The sequence below is a fragment of the Fringilla coelebs genome, assembly GCF_963513975.1.
Source record: "Fringilla coelebs genome assembly, chromosome: 9".
Classification (NCBI taxonomy): Eukaryota; Metazoa; Chordata; class Aves; order Passeriformes; family Fringillidae; genus Fringilla; species Fringilla coelebs.
This window is the reverse complement of record NC_140067.1, coordinates 7,573,538-7,601,475: the sequence shown is the minus strand read 5'-3', so window position 1 is coordinate 7,601,475 and position 27,938 is coordinate 7,573,538. Positions and strand designations below refer to the sequence as shown.

The 27,938-nt window shown below is 41.1% G+C and overlaps 1 protein-coding gene across 1 annotated transcript in view; it reads right to left on the bottom strand.

The window, feature by feature from the left end:
- The window catches only part of SPATA6 (spermatogenesis associated 6), a 35,569-nt gene extending 24,843 nt beyond the window's left edge, over positions 1–10,726 (bottom strand). Inside the window, exons 1-5 of the mRNA XM_084211435.1 lie at positions 10,619–10,726; positions 5,984–6,121; positions 4,578–4,626; positions 3,813–3,854; positions 2,342–2,466 (exon numbers count right to left, since the gene is read on the bottom strand). Coding sequence (XP_084067561.1) covers positions 2,342–2,466; positions 3,813–3,854; positions 4,578–4,626; positions 5,984–6,121; positions 10,619–10,666 — 402 coding nt within the window. The 5' untranslated portion in view covers positions 10,667–10,726. The remainder of the gene's footprint in view (positions 1–2,341; positions 2,467–3,812; positions 3,855–4,577; positions 4,627–5,983; positions 6,122–10,618) is intronic.
- Between the last annotated feature and the right edge of the window lie 17,212 nt (positions 10,727–27,938).

Below are 27,938 nucleotides of genomic sequence, written 5' to 3'. Positions count from 1 at the left end.
AGAAGAATACAAGTCTAATATGTGCTTTTGACTGTAAGGAACACAAGTACAACTCTAGCTTAAAAAAGTATATAGGAATATAACAGAAGGCCTTACACTGTCCTGTTAATGGAAGATAACATAGCTAAAAACCAAACATTTTTAAGTAATGTGGCAAATACTGCATGAAGGTGGGAAATGGAGATAAGAACATCTGTAAGAAATCACTACCACAGTCCAGGCATAAACATATTCTGAAAGGTAAAGGTTGCAGAGAAATACAGAAGAGTCAGCAAGAGCCTCAGCTGGGCAACACTGGACCAGGAGAGATAACTCGAGGCATGTCTTGTATGCACACTGAGTTTATAAACCTCCTAAGACATTTAGCCAGGGACATTATCAGCCAAGTGCCAGATTTCTGGAGGAGTTTTGATCCTCTCAACTTGGGATTCCTTCCAACTGGCAGATTAGCAGTGTTAATCAGACACTGCTTGTCACTGCCTATCTGAACTCCACAAACGTAACCTTACTGTTGCTACCTTTATTTTTTTAATAAAAGACAAATTTATTGGGAATCAAACTGTCACTGAAGCACAGCTGCCATTCAAAAATATTCAACATCTCAGCTGGCCATAAATAACTTTTCATGTGGGAAGAACATGGCTTCAGTAGCATAGGAATAATGTGAGGGCTCTCATGACCTTGTTCAACACTTCCTTTTGCTTAGCATTCACATCCAGCACGTCGTGCTGACAGACTTAGCAAGAGACACTTGCCAGTAAAGCTCAGGGAACACTGGGAGAGGGAGGCACTTGAGACTGTATTTCTACTGGAGGTAAAAATCCTTTCATAGTTATTCCATTTGGCAAGCAAGGAGAGGAACAAGAAATTCCTTTTGGGAGCCTCCCTCCAACACCATCAAACCCAGCTTCTGCATTATTCCTGAAAAGGGGGTCACTATGCCAAAATCCTCTCTTATACTGTATTTTCAAGCTATGGAGACGGAATGGAGCAACAAAGGCTTCTGCAGTCCCTGTTTCAGGGCAGAGATGGATTTTGTTATGCTGCTCCCAAGGACATGAAGTATGTCTGTGTCTTACCACAGTCACATTTTTAAAGCTACTACAGTGTCATCATTCATCACCTACACATCCAAATTACTCTGACCACATCTTCTCACAGCTCACAAATTATGGCACCTTCTCTTTATTAGAAAATACATAATTTTTGTTTCAAATAACTCAGTTTGACAAAACCCATCAAACTTGTCTAGCAGCTCTGCTTCTATGAAGACTCACTATATTCTGTTCACAAAAAAATCTAAAAACATTTAGCTAATACCACTTCATTTGTTCCTACCTCCTTATTCTTTCTCAACACCAGGAAGGCAGCTATTCTATGAGCAGCATGAAAGCAAAACAGTCCCACCCCATCTCTTGAGCCACACCACCATGCATGGGGTGAGCCATATCAAAGTGATACTACAGCCAAAAAATAATGGTTGTTTTTGCAGGGACAGTTTAAGCTACTGCAGAATCAGACATTTTGTAGCACAAAATCACAACCTTAATTCATTCAAATGTAACACAGCATTAGACACCAAATTAGCACTTCTAATTGCAAGTGTCTGGGCAGTTTCCAGGTTGCCCTTTCCAGGGAAAGGCTACACCAGCTAAAAGATAACAATGAACTTTAATCAGCATTTCCCTCCTCCCATGTGCTTTTAGCCCAACCACAATGGACAGGGTAATTGAGTTCTTATCCAAACGTCCTGCCAATCCACCAGGAAAACTCCACAAAAACCTCAAAACACATCATCACCATCCTCCTTAAGGTGCCTTCCTGGATTATTCTGCTGACAATTAAGATTCAACAGTAAAACTTCATGAAAGGGCAATGTGAAATGAATTCATTTTCATTTAACATGTATTTGAGCCCTTATCTCCAAAAAATTAGCATTAATTCATTGCACTCATTCTGCCAATTAGCTATTGTTCCAAAATGCTATGGAGAGGGACCAAGGAGGAGGGTTACATGCCTTCTGTTGAGAACCATGAAGTCAATATGACATCTCCTGCATCCTTTCAGCCACCAGCTGCATCACAGATTAAACTGAATGGAGACATGTCACGGTGCCACACTGCAAACCAAGTGGAAACTAACTTTTCCACATTAAATAATTTCTTTAAGCATTTTGAAAAAAGATTATACTTTCCCCGAAGTTCAGCTGCGGATTTGTACATTCAACACCTTAAAATGGCAAAATCTGTCAGAAGTAATCGCTTTTCATTTGAAGCAGTTCAAGGGGTTTCTTCAGTGAAGCAGACTGTGTCATAAATACAATCCACAGACATTCACTCACTGTGAAAAACGGGGACCTCTTCATTAAAACCTCACGCTGCAAACCACGGCGCCCATGGGTAAGCTTAGGGTCAGGGAACAGGAAATCTCTTGTATTTTCTTCATATGTAGCTAGAACTTTTCCCACTAAAAAGAAAATACATACTTTAATTGGAAAATAGACAAAGCCACACAGCACAGACACTACACACAGAGCCATGTTGAAACCAGGATAAATTTTGCTCTTTACAAATTAACAGCATGGCTCTAAAACTCCTATAGAACAAGAAAATAACCTCATCAAGTTAAATCAGCAGCAAAAATGTGCAGAATCTACTATGAAACTATGTTTTAATGTTACTGGAAAAAAAAATTAAAGAAGATTGTGTTAACTTCTCTATAACAGGCACATGAAAGGTGTTCTTCAGGTAACTTTTCAGTACTTTTCTTCTTTCTTTCCCTTCCATGCCACAGAAAAAACCCAGTATTTTTTAATGGCACCCAATTCCTTATGAAAAACTACCCTTCCATACTACAGAACAGTAATAGTAGAAGCAAAAAGAAACACAAGCAACAGCAAAATAATTATTTTAAGATTTTCTCAATACCGTGTCTTGCTACTTCTGAAAAAAATAAAGCTTTTCTTTAGAGGTAAACCCTTGAATGTATATTGTGAAAAAATGTAACTTGTGCTATTGCAGCCATCTTGCAGCTTATGTTGGACTGTATCACACCTATGTCTGAGCCCTGAAAATAAATTCTTATGCAAGATCCTTTACTTCCCACAAAAAAAATCCCCATTCACTACATTTCTTCAAGTAAACAGTCAGGTAAGTCACCTGGGAGAAGGGGTAGTTTCCTTGAAAGTATTAAGGACAAGTGACAGAGAGTGCTTTTAGTACCACAGTTTCCAAATGAGTCCTTTTTAAAACTTGACTTTATTTCCAATAAAATGCAGATTTACATTATTCATGGGAACACTTGAATTTCATTAAAATAGATTTTTATAATCACACAAACCAATAACAGAAGTATGACAAATTGCTGTTTATTATCTTCACACATCCCAAGAGACCTGTAATACTTATAGTCAGGATAAGAGTTTTCCCAGTGGTCACCATTAAAATGGAAGAAAAAGAAGTGTCACTCTGAGAACAAGATTATGCACTCTGAAATTTCACAGACAGCCTCTCTTGAAGTGAATTGTGATGCAGTTAATAATTATGCACTGGATGATTTCAGTTTATTTTCCATTTTTAAAATATTATCACTTTCCTAAGCCTGAGTATGATACATTTAAATATTCAATTATTATTCTCTTTCAAGAATGAGATGCTCTTGATCTATTAACATTTTCTATTCAGAGGACTATTTGTTGAAGGGCTTTCTATGTTGTTTGTGTGTTGAAAAAAGTGATTGTGCTGTAATGGGCAATGTCCTCCTGGAAATTCACCTATTAAACTGCATAATTTATGAAAAGACTGATACAATACCTGGAGGAACGAGCTGTATTAGTTCAAGTACTGCTGTGTCAACTAGAAGGGAAAAAAGTTTTTCATGAGTTAAAAACCTAAAATGAAAAAGTCAGTCAAAGCCCAAGAAAAATGAGTCACTGATTTAAACTTCACAGCACTGTACATTGCTGCACTATTTCCACCACACCAATAATAAGAAAAATTTAAGTATAGCTTGCATAAATATCATAGATGAACACAATGGCATTAGCAGGGTACAAATGACAACACTAAATCTGACTTAGAACTTGTAAGTTCTATCTGCTGCCAAGTTTTTCCTCTTTTAAAGAAGATTATGCAAGCTTTGCCACCTTTACAGATAACTCCCATGTGAGGGTGCATATCCCTGCAGTTTGAGTTCAGGTCACTGTTTTCTCACCACAATTCCTTATACAAATGTAGCAAAACATAATCTTCTTAAAAATGAAAAGAGAAAATTAAAAAAAAAATACAGGTTTATCCTTCTATAATTTGAAAATTATTCAAATAAATAACCATATAAAGGAACCCACTACCAGATAACCAGCTGGACTTTCAATCACTTACAACTTTTTAATCTTTTCCTGTTCCAAAGCATGTAACATACATTTCTAGAGGTATCTTGTTAGATAATAGTTGTTACCCACTAGTTTTTCACAGAACAGGCTCCTGATAGAAAAACTATAAACCTCCAAAACATCTTTAGAGCCCATATACACATGGCATTAATGGATATAACGTAGTATACAAAACCCCAGAACTTACACTCCAGTAACTTCACAAGGTCTCCAGGATCAACTATATTAGCAAATTCCTGAAAAAGAAATGATAATAATAATAATAGTACTAGTAATAATAATTATGATACGATCAAAGTAATCAGATGGACCTCAAAGTAATGAGATGGGAAAGTGAAGGGAAAAAACCCCAAAAATCAATGCTCTTCCTTGCCAAGATGGTTGTCAAGAGTCCTATCCCCACTGGAAAAAAGAAAGAATACTAAAATTATCATTTGGAACATGATTAAATTCATTGAAAGCCAGCAGTTCTTATTATATACTTTTTATCCATACAGAGTTCCTTCTCTGTATGTAAATAACAAAAAATAATTTATTGTGAAGTGTTGATGATGTAAAGGTAAGCACTGTCTAAGAAAATTTCAAGAGACAAACATAATTTGCTGCAGGTACTACTATTCTGATAGGTCAATGTTCTCTAATTTATAAGTAATGTTTTAAGCTTCATTTTCACAGAGATGACTTTCCATTCTCCTGTTCGGGTTTTTTTTTTAACCTGAATCCCATGTGAATAGATAGCAAGGAATAGGGTAGGATGGTGCACTGGATGGAGGTCCCCTAAATTACACTGAAAACAGCATTCAATACATTCTCCTTAAGAAGTTTGTGTTGTGTTTGCCTTTAAAGAATGATGGTCTTTCCTACTCTTCATAGGTACTGAAATGATCACTGTTTGTTTCTCATCCCCTTCACCAGAGCATCACTCTCAGCAAGTTTACTCAGCCTGGTTTTCAAAGTGTTGGGGAAAGATTAAAGGAAAAGAACTAGAAAGGGCAAAGTATTATTATTCATAGGCAGTGAAGAAGCCAGATCATATCTGTAAGATACTGTGTTTCATTATCCCTGTGGTACTAATAATGAAGCTAGTAGGGACTCAGAATATGTGATAAACAACTATAAATTACAGGGCCAGAGTACCAATCTGGGAATTCTGGTGACAAACCATGAAAAAAGTATCTCAAAGGGAGTAAGATGTCACCAAAAAGGCTTGAGCTGCTATTTTATCTTTCTACTAAATTAAGTTGCCTCTCCTACATTGTACAGTCTCTGTTCTTCACCTTGCCATAATTTTTAGAACAAAAACATTCAGTCCCTTTCAAGCCAGGAAAACAGACACTAAGGAAGGATAGTTCACAAAAGAATCAACAAACAGCTAAAAACTCTCATCATGCATTAGAATCTTCAGTACACACAATTCTTGAGTCCCCATGTGGATAATACAGACACACCCCTCCTCTGTGCTAAAGAGAAGCAGGAGATAAAATACTGCTCCATTCTCAGTTTGATTATTTGTGTTCATGGGTTTTGCAGACAATTTTTGAGGAATTTGTGATGGGGTTTATTTGGGTTGTATCAGCACTTGACATATCTCACCTTTTCAAATAGTAGTCTTTCTTGAAAGAAGAGTGGGAACACTGCAGGGACACGTTCAGTTTTGTGGTACTGCCCAAGTACAAAGACACTGAGATAAAGTTCCTGTTTGTCTTTCAGCTGCACTCCAGGACAAGTTACCTGTAGGAGTAACACACTGATTAAACAAACTGAACTTTAGCTAGAAAGCAATGGCTATTTTCATGATAAAAATGAAACAGTCAGGATTGAAATGGTTGATTCGTGAAAGTCAGGATGTAACAGACTAAAGCGAAAAAAATTCTTCTCTAAAGCAATTCCATTTGTACAGACTGGTCAGGAAAAAAAGTCACCATTTTAAAACAATCAGAACCAAATTCTTCTTGCTTAAGTAAACACACTCCATTGTCTTCAACCAAAACTGAAACCAAGGCCAGGTTAATACAGTCAAAGGTATGCTCTGACTGTGTAAGGCACAATCATCTCCCAGATGAAGACTCATGTAGAATGAAGTCTACATGAGGCCAAAACACAAAACCCCACCTAAACTTCAGCCTAACCACAGAATGACGCTGGTAAATTTACATGCTTAGATATCCATCTGTCCAGCCACCAGAAAGGGCAAGTTTATTAGTAAATTTTCTGTAAATGAGGAAAAGCAACTGTTGTTCCAGTACTACCAGACACATTTCTTCCTTTCTATGGGAAGTCTGGCCATCTTTAAACTCAAAGAAGAGAAGGCTTCATGCTAGGCTGCCACACACTGCCACAAACCTCTCAACTTTGTCTGCACAATTCTGAAATTCTTTAACTAAGAAGTAAGTCTGTTTTTAAAGCTCTGATTGCAAGAATGTACACAATTTATTCCAAAACTATTTGCTATTTTCTCCAAGCCACGTGGATTTATTTTATTTCCCTGACAGAGAATTGACACCTTTTACTTAAGGTCTCATGCTCATTTTTTGTCAGTATTAGAAATATGAGGTTGTCTCTTCCAGCATAAGGTTTCTGGAGAAAATATTCAGACTTTCAATTGCCAGGAAGAAAAGACAAAGGAGGAGAGTGATGGGAATTAAAATAAGTGGTTTGGTTACAGTCTTCTACTCCCAAGTGAACATTTTACTTGAGAAATCCTAACTGCATTTAAAAGAAAACTATATAAACAGCAGAAAAAAAGGTGGAAGAACTTGAAGAAAACAATGTGTGAGAGATCACTACATAAAGTATAAGGTAAAAAAAGGGTTTCCTCTCCATATAAATGAGGGTTTCAAATCTACACGAGAAGTGCCAGAATAATGGATAACCCAATTGAAACAGTCTGTCAAGCATTAAACAGCTTGTATGACACTCATGCAGTTGCAAGTGTGAACAGGAGTGAGAGACAGATTTCATTCATACAAGGAAAGATCCCCAAACTACATACTACATGTCGTATCAGCTTTACTTCTCACTTTTGTCTTTGATATTTTTGTAGAATTTACAACCATTTTAAGCTGGAGTTTTGTGCTTTTCACCTTAGAGAAGGGAACCAATGTTTGCCAGTTTATTAAGAGATCTGAAGATGCTGCAACAGGCAAACCTGCCAACAACAGGTACCATTTTTTTCTGGCTATCTTGTAAAATGAAAACAAGTTCTTACAAATGAGCATGTGGGTTAAGGTAGCACATGTGGAAACTTGTGATTCTACTACACTGGAGATAAACTGCACAATTCATCACCAGGGCTGGAACACCAAATCTATGTGACCATGTAACTTAAAAGCAGACCCAAAAGTGAATGACACATGCATATCTGCAGCTCATGACACCTATCCTGTAACATGCTGAGCTCCATAACACTTGGGAGACAAATGAAGCTCCTATCTTACTTCAGACTGCTCCAGTAGGATGAGAGACTATTTTAAAGATGGTAAGAGCTTTATCTATGGATCAGCTAAGGAAGAGGGAGATCAGTGCTGCAATTAACTGACCTCACAAGCCATGAGGAATTTCCAGGACAGGGTTATGCTGGACATCTCTGCTGAAAGTTCCCGGGAGGATGGAAAATCTGTACCAACCTCTACTCCTGGGACATCACAAATAGCCATAAAGAAATCACTGAATTAAGCTCACAGAAAAGGAAAGAATTCTACTGATCTTAACCCTCTAGAGCACTTATTCCACACAGTCCATGGCAGGATAAACAAAACAAAAAAACTACTTAGTCTTTAAGTAAGGCCTTCCATTTGAGAAGAGAAATGAAGGAAACTAACAAGACTAAAGAGCTGGTGGACTCAGATCGGAGAAGATACTGGAATTTCATTAAGTCAAAGGAAGCAAAACCTATCTGTATCCTAAAGCAAGGGTAAAACAGAGGGCAGAATTTCTAAAAAAACTGGACAGATTTCAAAGAGGGTGGAGAAATATGCAGAGCACTGTAAAAGCAGCAGGAAAATAAATCAGAAATTTGGACAAGACTTTGGTTACAAATAAAGCAAACAAAGAGAGAATTAATGGATATAGCATAAATCAGCCAAGATGTGAAAGCTAACAAATCTATGTCCCAAACACAACGGAATATTTTGCCTTGGTTTTAATAAAATTTAACACAGGAGAAAAAAAAGACAACCTGAAGAATTAAATGATGGAAACAAAAATCATTCAATATGCACTTGGCCTGGACCAAGGAGCCACAGGGAGGCTGAACCATCTTCAGCACATGTAATTTTTCTTAAATGAAATGTAATGAAAATAGGGAAGGTGGAATCTGCTCAAAAATCCATGTGAGACAGAAAGAGAAATCTGAAAACTGACAACTCCACTGATTGAAATATTTAAATATTCAAAAATAAAGAATAAAGACACGGAGTAAAAGATCACTAGGAAAAAACCCAGTAGGACACATTCCCTAAAAACAGATCAACCAAGCAAAATTCTACATTTTCTTGCAAATTCCTTTTCTGGATAAAGGATATCATATAGTATCACAAGGAATTATTATTTATGATGAAAAAGTTAATAATAGTTAGTAGAGGAGTTAGTATCAATGATGGTACAGAACTGGCCAAAGGACAGCATCAATAATGTGCAAAGAACCAGGATGTATCAAGCTGAGGTTGCCATTAAAAACTTTCCTCTCTGCTTACTGGGATTCATGTCTTTTAACATTTTTAGTGACTCTGACTCATATACAGATATATAGGATGAAGTTGGACTTTTTTTTTCCCTACATCACCTAAGACAAAATTTAGGGTTCAAAATTAGGGTTCGATTTTGACTCTGATCAATGCAAATTCAAAGTGGAAGAGTAGCTCCCATCCCTAAGATGGCTAGAAAGCTGGTGAGTCCATCACACAAAATACTACCAAAAATACCTGGTTGCTTTAGCTGATAAAGATCAACTGGGAATTGAAAGAACTGCTGCCCAAAAAACACATCAAGTGAGCAAACGCCAAGGAAAAAAGAAATTCCTTAAATGAAAAGCCAGTGTTGACATTTGTGTAAGAGTAGTCTCCATTCTTGTAGCCTTGAGAGCAGGGTAAATAACAAACAGCCACGCCTGAAAACCTGACCCTAGGGAATTGTGTTCCCTGTACTCACTCCTGGCACAGGAATAGCTCACAGCCAGTGGTAACAGAAAAGGAAAGCACATCGCTCTGCTCCAGGAACCAAGCAGGCTTTGGCATTGTGGAGACAAACACCAGCTGTTGAGACAGCACAGCAACACCGCCAGGGTGACACCCTGGCCATCCGTGTGTGGAAATCCACAGCTCTGCTCCAGAGCAGGCACTCAAGTTTGGGAACAAGGGTAGCTAAGCAACCAGGAATACCTGGGCAATTTCCCAGTATAGACTTCCTGGATCTGCACTCCAGTTTCGTGGGTGGCATCTCGTGTTTTCCTCTCAGCAGCAGGTATTTTATGTATGGCAGTGCTTGTTCTGGATTACAGGACCAGGGCATATGAAGCCACCAACTGCAGGGAGCCACGTCTGCAAAGTTTTCAGGGTCATGATACAGCTCCTTGCTGCGCTCCCAGGTTGGATAGAAGCAGAAAACTTTGCAAAGTTTGCAAAGAGTACAATCCTAACATAATTAATGCCAAAACTTTCTACTTTCACCCTTTCTGACTTAGCTCCCCGCCATGTAACACCCAGATACTCAGAGCTGCCCAGAGCCATGAACAAGCCGCTCTTTCCTGCAACTTGTTTTGCTTTTAGCTTTTTTTTTTCTTTTTTCCCCCCGAGAGTGCTTTTCCTTACACCCTACAGCTTCCCAAGAATCAGTGTATTTCAAAAAACCCCTTTTCCACAGGAAAACGAGAACTCTAAAGCGGCACGGCTGTCGCTAACACCAGCGGAAGGGCGAGGGCGCGGGGGACAAACATCCCCCACAACTTTGCCACAGGAAAAGGGAGCTGCGGAGAGGCGCGGCTGCTGCCAACCCACCGCGGGGGCCGCCGGAGGATGCCCGCACACACGGGCTGCAATGCCGACGGAGCGCGGCCCCCGCTCGGCAGCAAGGCCCGGAGCAGCCCCTCAGAAGCTCCGCCAGGCCGGGAGCGCGGGCGGCGGCGGGCCGAGGAAAGCGGGGCGGGAAGCGATGCCGGAAGAGCCCAGCGCGGCTTCTCCTGCCGGCCGCGGCCCGGCTGAGGCGGGCGGGGAGCGCGGCCCGGGCACTCACCGAGCGCAGCTCCAGCTGCAGGACGCAGCGCAGCGCTTTCCGCGGCATGGGCGGGCGGGCAGCGGCGCCCGCCGGGTCCGGGCCGCTCGGGCTCGGCCGACGCCGTTGTCACGGTAACCGGGGCGCGTCCGGTCCGCGGCGGCCGCTCCGCCCTCCTCGGGGGCGGCTCCCCTCCCTCCCTGTCTCCCTCCCTCCCTCTCTGTCTCCCTCCCTCCCTCCCTGTCTCCGTGCCCGCCCCGCCTTGCGCTCACCGCCCTCGCGCTGCGAGGATGCGAGGCCTTGTTGGCCCTGCCCACACCCGTCCCCAGAGCGCCCATGTCCCCTTCTCCTCAGCCCGTCACTGCTCTGCAGGGCTCCTGCCCTCACAGAATCAGTTAGGTTGGAAAAGATCTCTGAGATCGCCGTGTCCAGCCTATGGCCGGGCATCGCTAGACAGTGGTGCGTCCCGTCTAGCCTGAAACGCCCCCAGGGACTGTGGTTCCACCGCCGCCGTGGGCTGCCCGTTCCATTATTTAATGATCCTTTCCATGAAGAAATTCTTCCCAATTTCCAACCTAAACGTCCCCTGGCGCATTTTAAAGAGTACGCCGTGTTGTCCAGTCGCTAATCCTGTCCCCCATCCCTGCTCATCCCACAACCTTCCCTGGTTCTCCCACCTTCCCACTTCTGACCTCAGGCTGGCTCATCCTGGCACTCCCCACAGGAATTTGTGGAGCTGCTGGAGTGTACCAAAAATACCGTACATAGTAGATAAAATAGGACCATAAATAGTATATAAAGTACCATAAATAGTAGATAAAATACAATTTCCAGCCTCTGTCTCCTGAAGGTCGGACACTGCAGTGATGGGTGATGGAGCACTGGTGTGAAAGCGCAGGTGTTCGGTGTGGGGCAGGGAACCAGGCAAGGACAGGGCTGCTTTGGGGCATCCAGGAGGAATGTGAAGCTCAGGATATGTCAGATTCCTTCAGCTTCTTGATATGTCTGATTCCTGCAGCGTCTTGGTCCTCCTGCAGAAAGGTGCAGAGAGAGCCTCCTCTGCAGCAGAGGGGTCTCATCCAAGTATTTCATATCTCCAGGCTTAAGTAGCTAAAAAGCCCAGGACTTCCATTCCTTTTTTTTTTTTTTTTTTTTTTTTTAGATGCAATTCACCTGCATTGTGTTGTAGGCATCTGGGCACTTTTGACTCGAGTATCCCATTTTAATGTCTCCTCTGTGGGTGAGACACAGTGCACAGGGTATATTCTATCTTTGAAGACTTGTCTCCATGCTCATATCTGAAACTGTCTGTTTATTCCTACCCTCCCACAAACTCAGATTTATGTCCTTGATCCTCGCCATTTTGGTCACATCAAGGATATTCCCCAATGCCTCTGCTGCTTAGTTGTTTTCAGGGTATTTGCAATCCCATCCAACACCAAAATAGTCTGATTTCTGTCTTAGCAAGTGCAAGTTATTTCAGCCTCAGACCTTGAGGGGATTTTGGGCTTTAAATATTCTTTCCAAGTTCCCAAGTACAGCTGTAGAGAGGACAGAAAATTTTAATTGCTTCCAAAAGAAAGCAGTGGCTCAAATGTATCCCTTGGCTTTTTTTATTTTAATTTTACAATTTCAAAGAAAAATCATGTTAAGTGATCTGGAAAGAAACAGCATTCTGCAAATGCTTTGATTTCTGTCTTTGTTTTTTGGTTTCTTTTTTTTTAAGGGAAATGGCAAAGAACATGATAGGCCAGCGCAGACAAAAGTGAAATCTATAGATGGATTAAATATTGCTACTAATACTTGATACCAATCTTTTAAAACAAATAAAGATTTGGAAAGGCAGGGCTTGTTTTCATTAATGTGAATTCTGTAACAGCTCTGTTTCTGTCTAGGTGGTTTTGGGTCTTTTTTAGGGTGTGGTTTGGGTTGTTTTGGTTTTTTTTTTTTTTTTTTAGCAAAGGATTCTGTGTTCAGGGCCTGGAAATTCTCTGTAGACTTCTAGTACATATATTAAGGAGGGGCTTACTCTTGGATAAAATTATTTTCTAAGCATTATCAGTCTCAAGGTTATGAATAGCATTCCAGAGTTAATGAGAAGAAAATTCTTACAGATCCATAGCTTCAGATGGTAAAAGTATTAAAATGGTTTATTGCTTATTTTAAGCTACCTTTCATATATATGCTTTCTAGAGGGTTAAATAATGTGTTAAAGATTGTGAAGTATGGGATATTATGGTAAGTGTGGCCATATAAGAACAGAAGATAGATAAATGCTGAAATCAAAAATGGTATAATGTTTGTGATGAGAATTTAATATCCATGTGCAGTGCCCTGGAACAGAAGTACTTTATAGCCCTTGAAAAAGGAGCACAAGGCAGGACTGAAAGCTTCTCCAAAGTGATAAGGCAGTGATGAATTTCAGTGCTTTTCCCTGGCAAACCTTCTGGTCTGCAGAGCTTCTGCCCCTTCTCCCTGCTGGGCCTTGGGAAGGAAGGCTGCTGCTGCTGCTGCAGTGCTTTTCTCTCCAGCCCTTTCTGCAGCAATGTGAGACCAAGCTGGACCTTCTCATTTTTGTTAAATGTGTGATTTACACTTGCATTTGCGCTGCAGGAACAGTAATGCAGGAATCTGGGTGACAGTGAGGGAAAACCTGGACTGTTACTAAAAATCCATTTCTAATAAGAAAAAACTGTTAACTTAAACGACAAAAAAATGCTTGCTTCTGTAATAGATCTGAGATTGTAACTGCTGTAAAATTTCCCTGCTGTGAAAGCACATGAATTTCTTTGCTTTTCCAGCAGTAAATCTTCTTGTAATACTACTTATACTTAGTTCCATGTATTAAAAGCCTCTGAAAGACTTCTCTGCATTGTGTTATTTTTTCTTTTACAATCTACTCCAGTTAAGGGCTTCAGCTTTTCCTGTCCTCTGGTCCCTCTAACATGGCTGCTACAGAGGAGCTGTGACGTCATCAAAATACTCAATTTTGCTCTTATTTCTACCACTGCAAACTAGAAGTAACTGTCAAAAGAATGAAGTCACACTGGTTTAAGATAATTACCACAAGATTAATATCATATTGTTGCAGTTCTTGTGATGGTCAGGCATCAGGAGATTCAGTGCATTGAAATATGCTACAAAACAGGTAAAGTGGGAAAAATAGGAAGGGTGAGGTTTGCAAACCGTGGGTATTGTACAGTTCAGAATCTATAAAATACTAGGGATTAGACAGAATTAGATCAGATCAGGCTGGAGATCAGAGAGCAAGCCTAACATCACCGAGTTTGTCAGAGGCTCACTTTCAGCTAAGATGCCAGGAATGGTTTTTTCCATTTCTTAGGAAGAAGAACGCCAGGTGCAAAGTGATATTTCACAGTCATCCTGGCAATCAGAGTGAAGGGAATAAAGGAGCTTTCCACATTTTGCCACCCTGTGCTACAGTTCTCAGGAATATTGTCAGAGGTTCATTTCTAACTATTTTGAGCCCCTGATGTTGCCCAGGCAGCCAGAGGAGACATCTCTGTTCCTGCATGTCGAGCCTGTTATTTAGATATCATCACCGAGCACAACTGAGTTACCATTAATAACTGAAGAGAATTCCAGGAAGGCATCTGCTCAAATAACAGCAATAAATTACAGGATATGGTAAGATTTCCACATTAGAAAGGCAAACAAACAAAACATTAAGACTGTGTTACTTTAGAGGGGAGAAAAATAAGATGTAATACAAAGGAGGTACATAAGGGATTGAATAATATGTAGAAATAAGTTCTTCTCTTTTCCCATGCCTGTTTATCCTTTCAAAGGACAAGTGCAGTGAAATTAAAAGATGACAAAATCAAAACTGATAGAAGAAAGAACTTTAGATAGTGGAACTTGTTATCACAAGATATAGTCAGCAGTGTTCCAAACTGCTACCCAAGAATTAGGGTGCTCTGGGGACCCCACTGGACAATACCCCTTTGCATTAATTTTGATCTTCTGACTCACTGCGAGGTTAAATGTGCAATCCACAAAAGTTGGTCCCTGTGCAAAGGATCGTAGTAGAAGAAAACAGGCAGCAGAAGTTAAGACTAAATAATCCCAGAACACTATAGAGCAGAGCTGGAAGAATTTTGTGAGAGATTCTAATAGGATCTAAGGGGACTGAAGTGAATTGGATTACTGCAGACAGTAATGTAACAGGGAAAGGTAGAGTGCTAGATTATTGATGAGGACAGAGGATGGAGATTACCTGAGGGTGTCAGCACACTCCTCACAAAATACATTTTCATCTAATCTTTCTACTTTAAAGCAGGAAAAAAAAGTTACCCAGAAGTTCCCATTCATTAATATCTATTGCTTTCGAAAAAGGCCACAATGATTTTGTTGATCCTGTCTTATTGAGCGTCTTGCTCTTTCCTGACGTGCAAAGACACGACTGGGCAGAGCTCTTGGTTTTCTTGATGAATCTACAAGTTGCTACAGGCAAAAGGCCACCAGCTCATGTTTTTATGTAGGTGAAGCAGTGACCTTTCTTTGCCATGCCCTTGCAGTCTCACCAGTGCCTTTTGCAGAGCATTTTTACTGCACATCTGGAGAAACTCAGTGCCTCTTTAACATTTCACTGTGGCTCAGCCATGATAGAGCAATTCCTCCATTTTGCTGCTAATACTCATTTTGGTGCATGTGAGCATTAGCTTCGCTCATTCTTATGTGTATCCCACCTGCAACAAAAAAGAAATAATAGGCAAGCTGTCTAAAGACACTGAAGTTTTCTTAACATGTAAGCTGTTTTCCAGGTCTGCTAAATTCTTTTTCGACTGGCTGCAGCTAAAGAAATCAAACCTGATTTGATTACAGCCACTAGAGGAATATTCCAGATCTTGAATTCAGTTGTAGTAATTGGAAACTTGTGTTGTAAAGGAATAATCTAAATTCATCTAAGAGATAACTTCTTTGAATACAGTCTTAGGAATTCACAGATGGCAGAAATTCAATCAGCCAAGACAGCATTAGCTTTGTACCCCAGAAAGTTCCTAGTCTCTCCCTTACTCGGTTCAGAAGAGGTAACATTTTTCTTTGTGCTTTGCATTTAAAATAAATTGTCTTAGATGGAGACATTGCCCCAGCAAAGTTTTTACCAGAAACAAAATTCTTCTAACCAAGTTATAAACCCCTGAAAATAGGGCTTTATAATGGGGACTGCTGATAGACCCTTAACAATAGCATTGTGAATGGTGCTGCTATAATTAATGATACTTCAGAAAGATTTATGGTCCTTAGAAAGAGATAAAACAGAAATATCATTGCTTCTTTGCCTCCCATCATTTTATCCTCTATGAAATTTTATGTGAAATAAGTCAAATGAAAAATGTAAGCTCTTAATCTTTTCCCAGAGTCCTGTCTCTCACTTGATGAACACTTTCACAGAATAAATTAAAGCTTTTTACGTCTTATGTATGTACAGCTTTGTATTTAAAAGGCAAAGAAAAGAACATTGTTGGCTTGGCAAAGCAGCTCAAGACAACGGTCATGGAGGAAGCAAACATGACTCGCTACCCTTGTCTGTTCTTCTGCCGCACCAGAGACAATGACTCTTGTCCTGCAGTAGTTCTGAGCACTTGGTAGTGTCCAAAAGTGCTCCGTATGGGAGATTCTCTGCTGATGGAAAGTCAGCCACAATGACTCTGGCTGCAATAGCAAGAGCCCAGTGGCCTGAGCAGAAAGCCAAAAGCTGTGGCTTGATTACAGCATCTGCCTTTGTGAAAACCTTTGTGAAAACACAGAATACTATATGGATATTTAACTGGGAAAGGCATAGCAAGGATCAGTTGCTGGAGGCTGAAGCTAGAAAAAATTGAATTAGATATTTGGCATTATATTGTAACAGAGAAAGGGAGTAACCACTGGAACAGGCTATCAAAGAGAAAGTGAATTCTCCATTTCCTGACAATACCAAAGGAGAATGAGAAGCTGACAAAAGAAATGCTTTTGTTGAAACAAAACATATTTTAGCCAAACAAAAAGAAGATTGACAACAGTATTTAATGGCCTGTGATATACAGGAGGCTGCCCTGACAGTATGTTCTGTGAGTGAATGTTGTGACTCTGTACAGCATTTTAACAAGTAATGGTAAAGCACTGGCTACTGAGCAGAGATCAGGGGAGAGGGCTCTGAAGGATTTGCCTTGGAGCCTGTGCCCTGCAGCACCTGGCACTGCCCAGGGAGCTGCTGGGGAGTGGCAGGGAATGCCAGCTTCTGAGGCTTCTGAGCCTGCAGGGGGACAAGCTTCACCTCTGGGCAGCCAGGCAGAGGCAGCAGCTGAATGGGGGGCTGAGAAGTCACAGATTTGGCACAGGCCACCTGGAATGGCAATTAAAGATCCAAATCCATCACATCCAGATAAAGGGTCTGGCTTGTGCCAGCCTCACCCAGCTCACATGGCATCAGGCACTTGTTTTCCAAAGGCCTCTGCAGTGTGTCAGGAGTTTTGTCCCTCTGCCCATTAAAGCAGCAGCATTTGAGCATCTTCCCTGTTATTTTGATTGACAACAGCAAAGTCCTAGAGAACCTCAAGGACTTTCTTGCTGGCTTGTTTTCCTGTTATAAATCATAGCTTTTTATATTAGAGGAAAAAACCTGAAATGCTGTTTTGAAATAATAACTGAAGTTAGTTTCTAATAGGAAGCTCTGAGATCTATGCTCAAATTCCCCATAAATTATAACATTGCTCCTTTAAAATGTCTCCAATCCATCAGGAACAGAGAAAGAGATTATATATATATACACTTAAATTTTTTTTTTTTTTTTTTTATGACAAGAACTTTTGGTTTTCAATGGAATTCACTTTGGAGGGCAGAACATTTTCTTTTTCATTGTAAGAAGATTTGTAAAGGGGCAGGATTGTGGCTATTATTAGAGTTCTTCCTAAAGAAAATCATCAAATCCTTTACAGCACTAGGCAGATCTGGGCTAAAAAGTATAACAGGATGGTGTAGAGCAGCCCAGATAGCGACAGAGAGAAAATGGAGCAGGAAGAAAGAAAAAATATGGAAACCCACAAAGAAGAGCAGATGCCAATTAGAATTCTTGCAGGCTGCAGCAAGGAGTGAGCATAAGAAGCTGTAGGAAAAGAAAGGGTAGAGTGGATTAGTGTTAATCAGAGACATGGGGAAGTAGGGAAGGTTTTAAATGAGCTTTTGGGCTAGCAGCTCAAAAGAGAATTCCAGATCCATCAGGTGTAGGGGCAAAAATAAAATTCAGAATAGCAGAAGATACATCTGAATCCTGAGTAATTAACTTTTGAAGGTAATAAAACATTTTTTGGAAGTAGAAGCCTCTCTCTCTCTTTCTCTCTAGCACTGTTATCCTAGTAAAAGAGTGCACTTAGTATTATAAGAAAGTGACTCCTACCTGTTTTCTTTTTCAGTGTCTTAATGGTATATACACACAGCACCCTGTTAAAGGAATATTAAGTACTAATGAACTAGAACTTCCCAGTCCCTGGCAATAAATTTGCCCAAACACAGAGTGCAGATGAATTGGCTCACGAGTTGGGTGAGCTACACCAGGTAAGAAGCTGGCACAGTATGGGACAGTCATAAGTGGTCTGAAGTTCTTGGGGTTTAAGATGAGTTCCAAAATCCCCTAGAGACATTGCTGATTTCAGTAAACATTAGAGCAGGATGGCTGGAGTGTAAGGGTAGGGGGTCTCCTTACAGCTCTGAGATATGAAACATCCCTTAACGTTTCTGTGCTGCCAATTTAACTCTCTGTAAAATGAGGACGCTAACACCTAGTCACTAAAAAAGGGGAAAAAAAGAAGAGAAAAATGAAAAAAGAGAAAAAAGGAGAACCCCCACCGATTATCTGTTCTTGGAGGCTGTACAATGCTATAATTAACAATCCTATTTCTAGCTGTTTGTGTTTCTTTTACATATGAATCATCATTAAAGGTTAATGAGAAAACTAACGCTATATGAAAAGGTTGTTTTCTCATTATTTAAACATTTTCATTTTAAAAGCTCTATATATTCCTAGAATATTATTAATTTATTATTTGCTAAACAATATCTTAACTAGTCCCTTTTTATTTCCTCACACGGCGTAATTTTAAGCAAATAGAATCAGTGCCCTTAGTTGCACTCATCAGTTCTGAATCTCTGCACTGCTGAGTCTCCAGCAGAACAAACTTCATCCAAACAAAGCTCAAACATGTCCATCAAATCAGCCAGAGCTTCTGACACGCACCTGGTGCCAGCTTGGTGCTCTAGTGTTGGCTCTACACTGGCTGCCAGAGGAACAGAGGATTCTGGATCCAGTGTCACGTTAGCTTAGCACAGAGAGGTGATGCCTAACGTAGCATAAACCCCATCAGCACTACACCAAACCTTCCATGCTATTTTTTAACAAATTTAAACCATCAGGGTGAGCATACATGAGTTCAGTGCTTTCCATCAGTACATCCAACGCTGAGAGCTGTAAAGTTGCAGGTTGGTCACACCCAAGCCTGCAGTAAATTTTACGCTGCGATAAAACATCATTGAATTCAAGTAAAACCTATAAATCATTTATCCATTTTCAATGCATTGGAATATATTATGGTGTTGAAAGCGACTCTTCTGGCATGGTGGAAGATGAACCCGACATTACAGCCTCCAACTAAGCCACCTGTGCTCATGGCCATGAGGGGAAAAGATGAGCTCCCAGGGAACAGAAACCCAAAAGTTTGCTCAAGTTCTTGCTCCACGCCAGGAGTGCACGTGCCAGGTTTTCCAGTTGGACGTGACTCTCTCTTAATGACCAAAGTTAACAAAACAAAACCCCTCTGAAAACAGGACTTCATGACAGAAACACCTACACAGCTGTGAGAGCCACTTCTCAAGTGTTCCTCTGCTTATGAACCACAAGACTAATATAGCAAAATTTGCCGACTTTTGCAGTTTTCCCCTCTTTTGTCGAAACTAATGAGTCACGATTAGAGTAATGCTTTTCTGTGACTCTGAAACCATTTTGCCTAATGAGGTACTAAGTCTTTATAATTAGGCCCAGAAGGGAGCTGGGACGTGGCCCCTTAAGAGCAATAATTATTTAGGTTATTTATGGTAATAAAAAATTGAAAATAGGAATTCTTCCTCAGAATGCAACTATTTATTCTTTTACATATTGCCTAATAGGCAATTACCCTATTAAGGCAACGTTTTGTTGCTAAAGACATTAATTGAAATGTAAATTAAATGTAAATCAGCTAATTAAATTGATATGTAATGAACTTGTCATGCAGGCCTTTGAGATCAGATGCATTCTGCTAATAAACAAGTGTTTTACTGGTGCCATTGCTCACTGGAGTTAAGGTTGTTTAACGTGTTGTGTCGATAACATTCTCCCATCCCTTACTGAAAGGCTTGGATTTTGTTGTTAGAGCCCAGAATGAAGCTGGTACTGGGACCTTCAGGATTTACTCCATTCTATTCTTTCCTGATCAACTTCATTGCAAGGCAGTTAAGGTGTTCCCCTAATGGGAAGTGCTGGACATTCCAGTGGGTTGTGATCCAAGGTTTCTCTGTTCCTTCTGCTACCCAGAAATGACAAAACACTTCGTAAAAGCCCTCTCCAAGACCAACTCTGCTGTTTTAGGTGGCTTCTGGAGGGGTTAATGTTATTTCTTTCTCCACGAGCTATGGCCAGTTCAGCAGAGGTAATGAACCCTCACAGCAGTGGGAGGATAACTCTACACATTCCTGAAACAGAAATAAAATGAGAAATGAAGCAATCAGAATTTGCTTGATGATTATGTTGACAATGTACAAGGTAAACATCAAAGTCAATACAGCAACAGGAGAATGAGCTAGAATAACCTTCTGTGCTGGCCATAACACACATGTAACCTTCAGCATCAAAGCGTGGGCTTGTGTCAAGCTGTAAATTAAAGGGAAAGAATGGGAAACTATCAGTTCTCCTATGAAACAATCCATTTTCTTGCAGCTGCCATTTGAGCCAGACGTACTAAAATTTCTGGCAAAAATTCAGGCCCTGTATTGAGGGTATCTTGGAGGACAAAAGTCCCTCCCCTGCCAGATACATGGACAAAACTCACTGCCTCCAATTAAGCAACAGTAAGGCAAATGTCACACATTTTGCTTTCAAAAAATCTCAGGTCAGCACCTTATAGAACTCACCGCCCACTTCTGTTCACATCATGCAGACATTCCATGTGCTCAGTCACAAAACTTAAGCAAATGTAGCAAAAAGAGCTGTGGAATCAAGAGAATGGAAAAACAGTTTGGAGTTGCGGAAATCCAGAAAGTTTACCTGGATCAATCGTGCTGTAGCTGCACCTGAGCATTAATGCTTAATTATTCTGTCTGGAATAAATCAGATGCTGCATTTATAACTTCTTCTATCCAGAGAACCTTCAACCCTGCAATCCTTCAGGGCCTGGGGATATTTAATAAACATGTCAACTACCACTCTTCTTTAGCTTGAATGCAGCATCTTGTTTTGTCCTACTGAAGAACACTCCAGTTTGAAGTTTACAGAGCAATTAAAGACCCTCATGGGGCCCCTGATATTGTCAGCGTATGTAGATTAGTAATTGTCAAGTTTCTCCCTAAGGCTGGAGAGCTCTTAGTCAAATTCCAGAGATCATCAAATATTCAGATTTCAGTGGGCTTTGTGTCATACACAGCATAGTGGCATAATTAAACTAAAATGTTTCTTTTCTAATAAACTTTTCGATCTGTATATGTTTCTAATAATTTTCTTAATTAGCTATGATCACAAAATAAAAAAGAACGTCAGACTTAATCTGCCATTTTTATGCTTCCAAAAAGCCACCCTGGTAGTAACTTTCTCTTAAAAAAGTTGGGGTCTGGGGACCACACTTACACTGCCATAACGTGCAAAGGCCTGATGGAGCACGATCCTCAGCAGACTGGAGGTACAGTTCCTTCTCTGCCTTCTTTCCACTCGACACCTGGCACAGGCCATGATGCTGCCATATTGAACTGTATCTTCATTGACCTGGTGGCTTGGAATAGCTCAGTTTTTAGTCTATTCTTAACTAGTTTTGATGTCTGTGAACATTGATGTAGATAGAAATTATATTAAAAAAAAAATGCTGTAGAAGTCAAGAAGGGAATTAGTATAGGGATCCTCCTGACCCAGGGTCTTGCTGTAGTGACTGACTCCAACCTTCCCCATTTTTTGAGCCCTCAGCCTGCCACACTGGCCAATCAAATACTCACCTGAATTTAATATTCATTTACCTGAGTGTTGGGCAGGAATTTTTCTGGCTTGCTTTGAATCTTGCATGGTCCAGCTCTTGGAGATCAAATAACTGCTCTAATATGGTAAAATAGAGTAACAAGAGCAACTGGATGAATCTTTTCTGCATTAAGACTGGTCTGTGCATGTTCCTTCAGCTGGTTCCCCCTGCTGTGGGTTCTCACATCCATTGGATTGTTGTCCCAGGCCTTGGAAGAGTCAAAGTGTTGGTCAGTGGTCTGCATCCATCATTGAGGTCACATTTCATTGAGCTGTGTCTGTGGACAAAGCCTGGGGCAAGGAGGAAGTTGTTACAAACCTCTCTGATGTTTTTGACCTACAAACTCAGATTTGAAAGCTGCATTTGGGATTTGAAAGTTTAATTCCTGGCAAGGTGAAAAAAAATTGGACTTGGAAATTGTGAAGGTAGCTTTTGTAATCTTCATTACAGCATGTTACATAAAAGAGCTAAGTTACTGCTTGTGAGCAGATCTTAATTTCCATGCTGTTCACATTTCCTAGGTGTAGCAGAGGACAGACTGGCAGTGTTTGGAAACTGACAGAAACCTTTTGTTAACCCCAGACTGCCCATGCACACACAGGTGTGTTCTTACTTAGACTCAGACAAATGTGTCCAAATGAGCAACGTTTCTCAGGCTGGTCAAGTGAGTAGGAAATCCTGTTTGTGTGTCCAGGAGGAAAGTCTTTATTACCTCCATTACTGCACTTCAATGGCACTTCTCCCTCTGTAAATCCCATCTTATTTGTCACAACTTACCTGCAGTGCTGAATACAGGCAGCTCAGAGGGCTGAGATCTTTCACTAGCCCCAGAACAGACAGCTGAAGTATCTCCTTCTCAACACAAGGATAACCTGAAGCCAGCAGGTAATTTCAGAGTGGTTTTCTGCAGTCTCTAGCTGACTTTAAAGCAAAGCTCTATTATTTTGCCTCCAAATCTTTCAAGTCTCCATGTCCCCAAGCCCCTTTGTGGACTGAATTGTCATTTCTTGAAAATCACTTAAATTCTTCCCACTGCTGAGTAACACCCACTGTTGAGGTGGCTCTTTTCCACTTGGTCCACTGCATATGGCAGAATATAGTGCTGCTTTCTTTTCAGAGCCCTCTTTCTGTGCTAGGCTATGGAAACTGGATCCAAGCAGCACAAAGAATGTTGGGTCTTAAATAGTAGCCCAGGAGATCTCAAGAGTCCCAATAAAAAGAAGATCAAAAACTTTCCTCATATTCTTCCTATGATGATACGTCCCAAAATTATAAATTTTTCTTGTCCTGTATCATATCTTAGGCCAGGCTGTTTTTCCCAAGTGAATTGCAACGTGGCCTTTGGTTCAGTGAGTTTAACTGAAGCGTGGCTATCTGGGAGAAGGACTGTTATCTGTAATAAAGTAACTCCTTCAAATTTATTTTCTTGATCTTCTACTTTGGCTGGGCTGCCAGAGTCTTAATGCCTGGAAAAGTATCTCTCACCTAGGGCCCTAATTTTAAAGGAATTTAGAGTTTCAGGGGCTGGATGGCGTCATCTGCTTGCATGGATTTTGTCAGTGTATTCCTGTGAGTGAGCCAGCCTGAGCTGGCTGCTAATTTCCCATCTCCTCTTTGGCTGATGACAGTCCCTGGCTCAGTGAGATTTCACTTTTGCTCAATGGACTCTTCTTTCTCTGCCCTCCCTGAGATATATTTTCTAAGCACCAATTTCACTCCAGAATTAAAGATGAAATTTAAAGATTAGGGACTGCAGGATTTTTTTGTTTTGTTTTTTTTTTTTTTCCTTCCAAAGGCATTTCAATGTCTCATACTCATTGATTGAGTTAGGTATCTAAATCATCCAGAGCAATCTGGCCCCCATTCCAAATTAGGTGATGTAAAAGGCCAATTTGCCTTTTAAAAGCTCTCCAATTTAATCTCCTGCTGTGCGATTAGTGCCACGCGTAATAAACACATTGTGAGCGGCACGCCGAGGGCAGGTGTGGCTGAGGTAATGGATCCCACCGACTGCCTGCACTGCAAATGCCAGGAATATCAAATACTGCCTGCACCAGTCTTAGTCCCAGTCAATTCTAATTACTTGAGTGGACTGACTCCAAATTCAGACGTGCTGTGGTGTGACTGAGGTCAGGGTACAGTACATGATTCTTATCTTATTACCACTGTAGTGCTGGAAAGGTCAAACTGAGCATCGTGCAAGGAGAAGAGGTACTGGCTCTGTTAAAATTATTCTTCTCTCCACTCCTTTAACAAAGGGGTGAAGATTGTGTCTCTGCTGAAGAGTGTTCTGACATACTGCATATTTAAAATAAAAAACAAGGAAGAATGGAGGAATAATTTGTGCAACAATTCCTAACTGAGCCCTCCTGAGCTTTGCCTGAAACCTTGGAGCACTTGGTCTGCCAGTCCTTTGAACTACAACTACACCACAGTCAGAGGCCAGGGAGGGCAGCATTGCCCCTCCAAGCAGGGGTAGTTTCCAGTCCTGACCATTAAGAAAAGCCAGCTTTACCTACCAAATAACATGTTCAGAAAACATTAAAACCCTGTGTGCATTTGTAGGCATTCCTGCCGTTGGAGGAATTGCTGATGAGTGGGGCACAAGGCTGAACTTCCCTTTTCCACTTGCTTACCATGATCCCACTTGACCAGCTGTAGAGCACCTTGAAATAGGAATGTTCCCTGCGTGCCAGTTGTAGCATTTTTTTCTGTTTTGCCTTGGTTTTCATAACTTTATTAGGTAGTGAGTGAATATCTGGGATCAGAAGTGGTTTTAGTTGGGCTCAGCTCACTGTTAGGAGGTGTTATTATCTGTGCCCATTTCCAGCATAGCTTCCCAGGAGCCCACACATTGGCTCCCAATCCACAGCCATTCTGCTCATTTAACTTCAGCTATCTCTAAAGTGTTAACTGCTGAAAGCAGAAACATGAAACCCTGCAACAGAGAGAGCTGATTAGAATTCAGCCCACTTTATCACCCCTAAATAGGAAATAAAGAATACATGGCTGTGATTAATTGTCCATAAATGGCCACTGCCTGCTTCCTCTGCTCCATACAAACACAGTCCACGTATTTATTCAGCTCACCAAAGGAGTAACTAGATCATTCCTATTTGTTAGGTCCTGGGATTTAAGCAAGTACTTAAAGGGGAGCTCAGTTCTTGTGTGTCTGTAGACATGCACACACATCTGCTCTTCTGTCTGGTTTTCACTATCCATGAGATAAATCAGAATTTTTTTTTCTTTTAAAGGTGTACTTGCCTATAGATCAAAATACATTGAGATGCAAAATCACAGCAATGTCAGTTTTAGTAAATTTATTTTTATGATATTACAAACATCAGTCTCAAAGGATTGGCATTAATTGTACTATTAAGAAAAAATGTTTTGGTTTTTATGCGTTGGCCAAATCTGATACCAGTACACTGGGAAAAAAAATAATAAAAAAGATCATGTGATGCACAGAAACCTGATCTGTAGCTTGAAGTACTGGTGGGTAAAGCCTGTTTTTACCAGTTATGGATACATTTCCATTGGAGCACCAGCTTGCCTGCTTGTGGTTCAGCTGAGCTCAACAGAGCAGGGCTGCCTGCACCGCTGCTCCCTGGCAAAATGCAGAAACATCTTTCTTTGCTGGGATTTGCAGTCCAAGGGCTGCATCTGTGAACAGAGTGCTGCCTCCAGAGCCTTCATTCTCTGCTGTCACTGGGTGCTTAGTACAGCAGGCATTTCTCTGGAAATACCACTTGCACCAGCATTGCAGTGGCAGTGCTGGTCTGGGAAGGGGAGGTGACACTTCAGAGATTTGGTTCCTTTGCTCCCACTTTCCTGAATGTCTTTGTCCCTTGGTTTGTGGGTGCCCCAGCTGATCAATGGGGATTGTGAACTACAACCCTCCTTAAAGGCGCTGGAGATCAAGGAGGGGAAAATGATGCATGAGAGCCAAATATTTATATTATTACCCTGCAAAATGGTGTAATTGCTGAGAAATGGCCAGAAAAAATGTCAAAATCAAGGATAAGAAACAGGAAACAGAATCACAGAATGCATGATGTTGGAAAGGGTCTTGAGATCACCTTGTCCATCCCCTCTGCTCAGGCTGAGTTACCTACATGGAGTTGCCCTGGGCTATATCTGGCTGGGTTTTGAATATCTGCAGGGATAGAGCCTCCCCAGCCTGCTCCAGCATTTGACCACCCTCATAGTTAAAAAGAATGTTCTTGTGTTCAGATGGCATTTCCTATATTTGTTTTCATTTGTGCCCTTTGGCTCTTGTGCAGCATGTGGTCCCCACTGCCCCCCAGGGGAACCAGTGAGGCCCAGACAGGGACTGCATTTGACCAGATGCGATTTGATTTTGCCCAGTCACCTCTGAAATCCCAGTGTTCATTCTTTTTTTCCCCTCTGGATTTTCCTCAGCAGGTTACTTTTGCTTGGAGACCAGTAACAGCTTGTGGGACCAGTGGGTTTAACAGCCTCCCATCGCCTGGAGATGCTCTAGCACCATCCAAGGGCTCCACACCCCCAGGAAGTTAGCAGAGGTTGCCCAGCAATAGGGAGCCTTTCCCAGGTGAGCCTGTTGTAAAACACTGATTACCACCACCACCACAAGATTTCTCTTCTAGGAGAGAAAAAAAATCTCTCTTGCCTAAAGATGTTATCATGCATAATTCAGGGAAGAAATCCATACTGCATTTAAAAGATTACATCTTATCATCCAGGGTACTTATTAGCTTGATGATTTAAAAGTAGATGGGGATGGAGCCTTTCCTGCTATTCTGCAGTAGCATCAGTGCTGTGTGCTGATGAGTGATGGCCTCGTGGCTTGGTTTGTGGCTGAACTGCTTTTCTGATGCCCCAACTGGTCCAGATGGGATGGAGAAATTCCCAATTCATGGCGAGCAGCCCTGGCTCTGTCTGTGTGTGGGTTTCACCAGCCCACCATCCCTCTTCTTCCTGCTGGGTTTGGTTAATTTTGTGGCAGGCAGCAACAAGGGGTTAGTGGTGTTTAGCTCCTCTGGTTAATGCCCTGTCCAGGAGCACTCAGCACTCTCATCTTCCCAGGGGCAGGGGAAGATGCTTTGGGACAGCCAAGGGCAGGCACCTGGACACTGAAATGGTGAGGAGGTCGGAACAAAATTCAGGCAGATTTACCCTAGACAGCACTAGTTGTTCTGATGGCCCTTGGTGATTTCCCAATACATGTTCCCCTTCCCAGAACATGCCCTCCTTTTGACCTGGCATGTCCCATGCTGCATGGAACCTTGCTCAGAACAGGGCTGGGTTTCCACCTCTGCCCTCAGACTGTGCAGATTGTCACCATTTTTCTAAATCAAGAAAAACCTCTTCTATTTTTTTTTTTCTTACTCCAACCCACACATGGGCTGCTTTAAATCAAATACAAATTTGAAAAGTATAGTGTAAGTTTTTTAAAAATGACATTGCACCAGCAAATAATTTCTTTCAAATACCAGGTGCACCAGATTGAACTTGGAGAGAGCGAACTTGGTTATGACCATTATTTTTGCACCATCATTCTGTTCCTCATATGCCTTGTGCCTCCCCTGCATCACGAGGCAGGACATAGCAAAACTGGCCATTCATGGCAAAACTACTCCAGGTCACCATCTTGGGACCTATCTGCAATACCTAAATAAAGTAGCTTTTTGGGCTACATACAAGTATTAAGAGTGAAAATATGTTGAAGTTGAGTGAGGATGCTTAGGAAATCTTGATTTTTTTAAAATCAAATATATCCTGGGCAAGAAAAATTAACCCCAAAGGTAGCACCTCCTGCACTGATTGAAGGAAGTGGTATGGGGGTTTCTGGGGTATTTCTCTATGTGGCTTTCCACACAAGCTCTCATCTCAGAGATTTCCTGATTATATCATAGACTTAGAACTAAATGATCACATGGGGCCTCTGATTATTACAGCCATTTCAGGCAGAAATTCTGAGATGAATGGCTTGGGAAGTCTCAGGATGGATGAATGACAGCTCGGTTCAGGAACAGGGTGTACTGACCATGTAGTGTGAGAGTGAGTAAAAAGGAAGTATTTTGCAAAAATCCTCCTGTTTCAAGGTT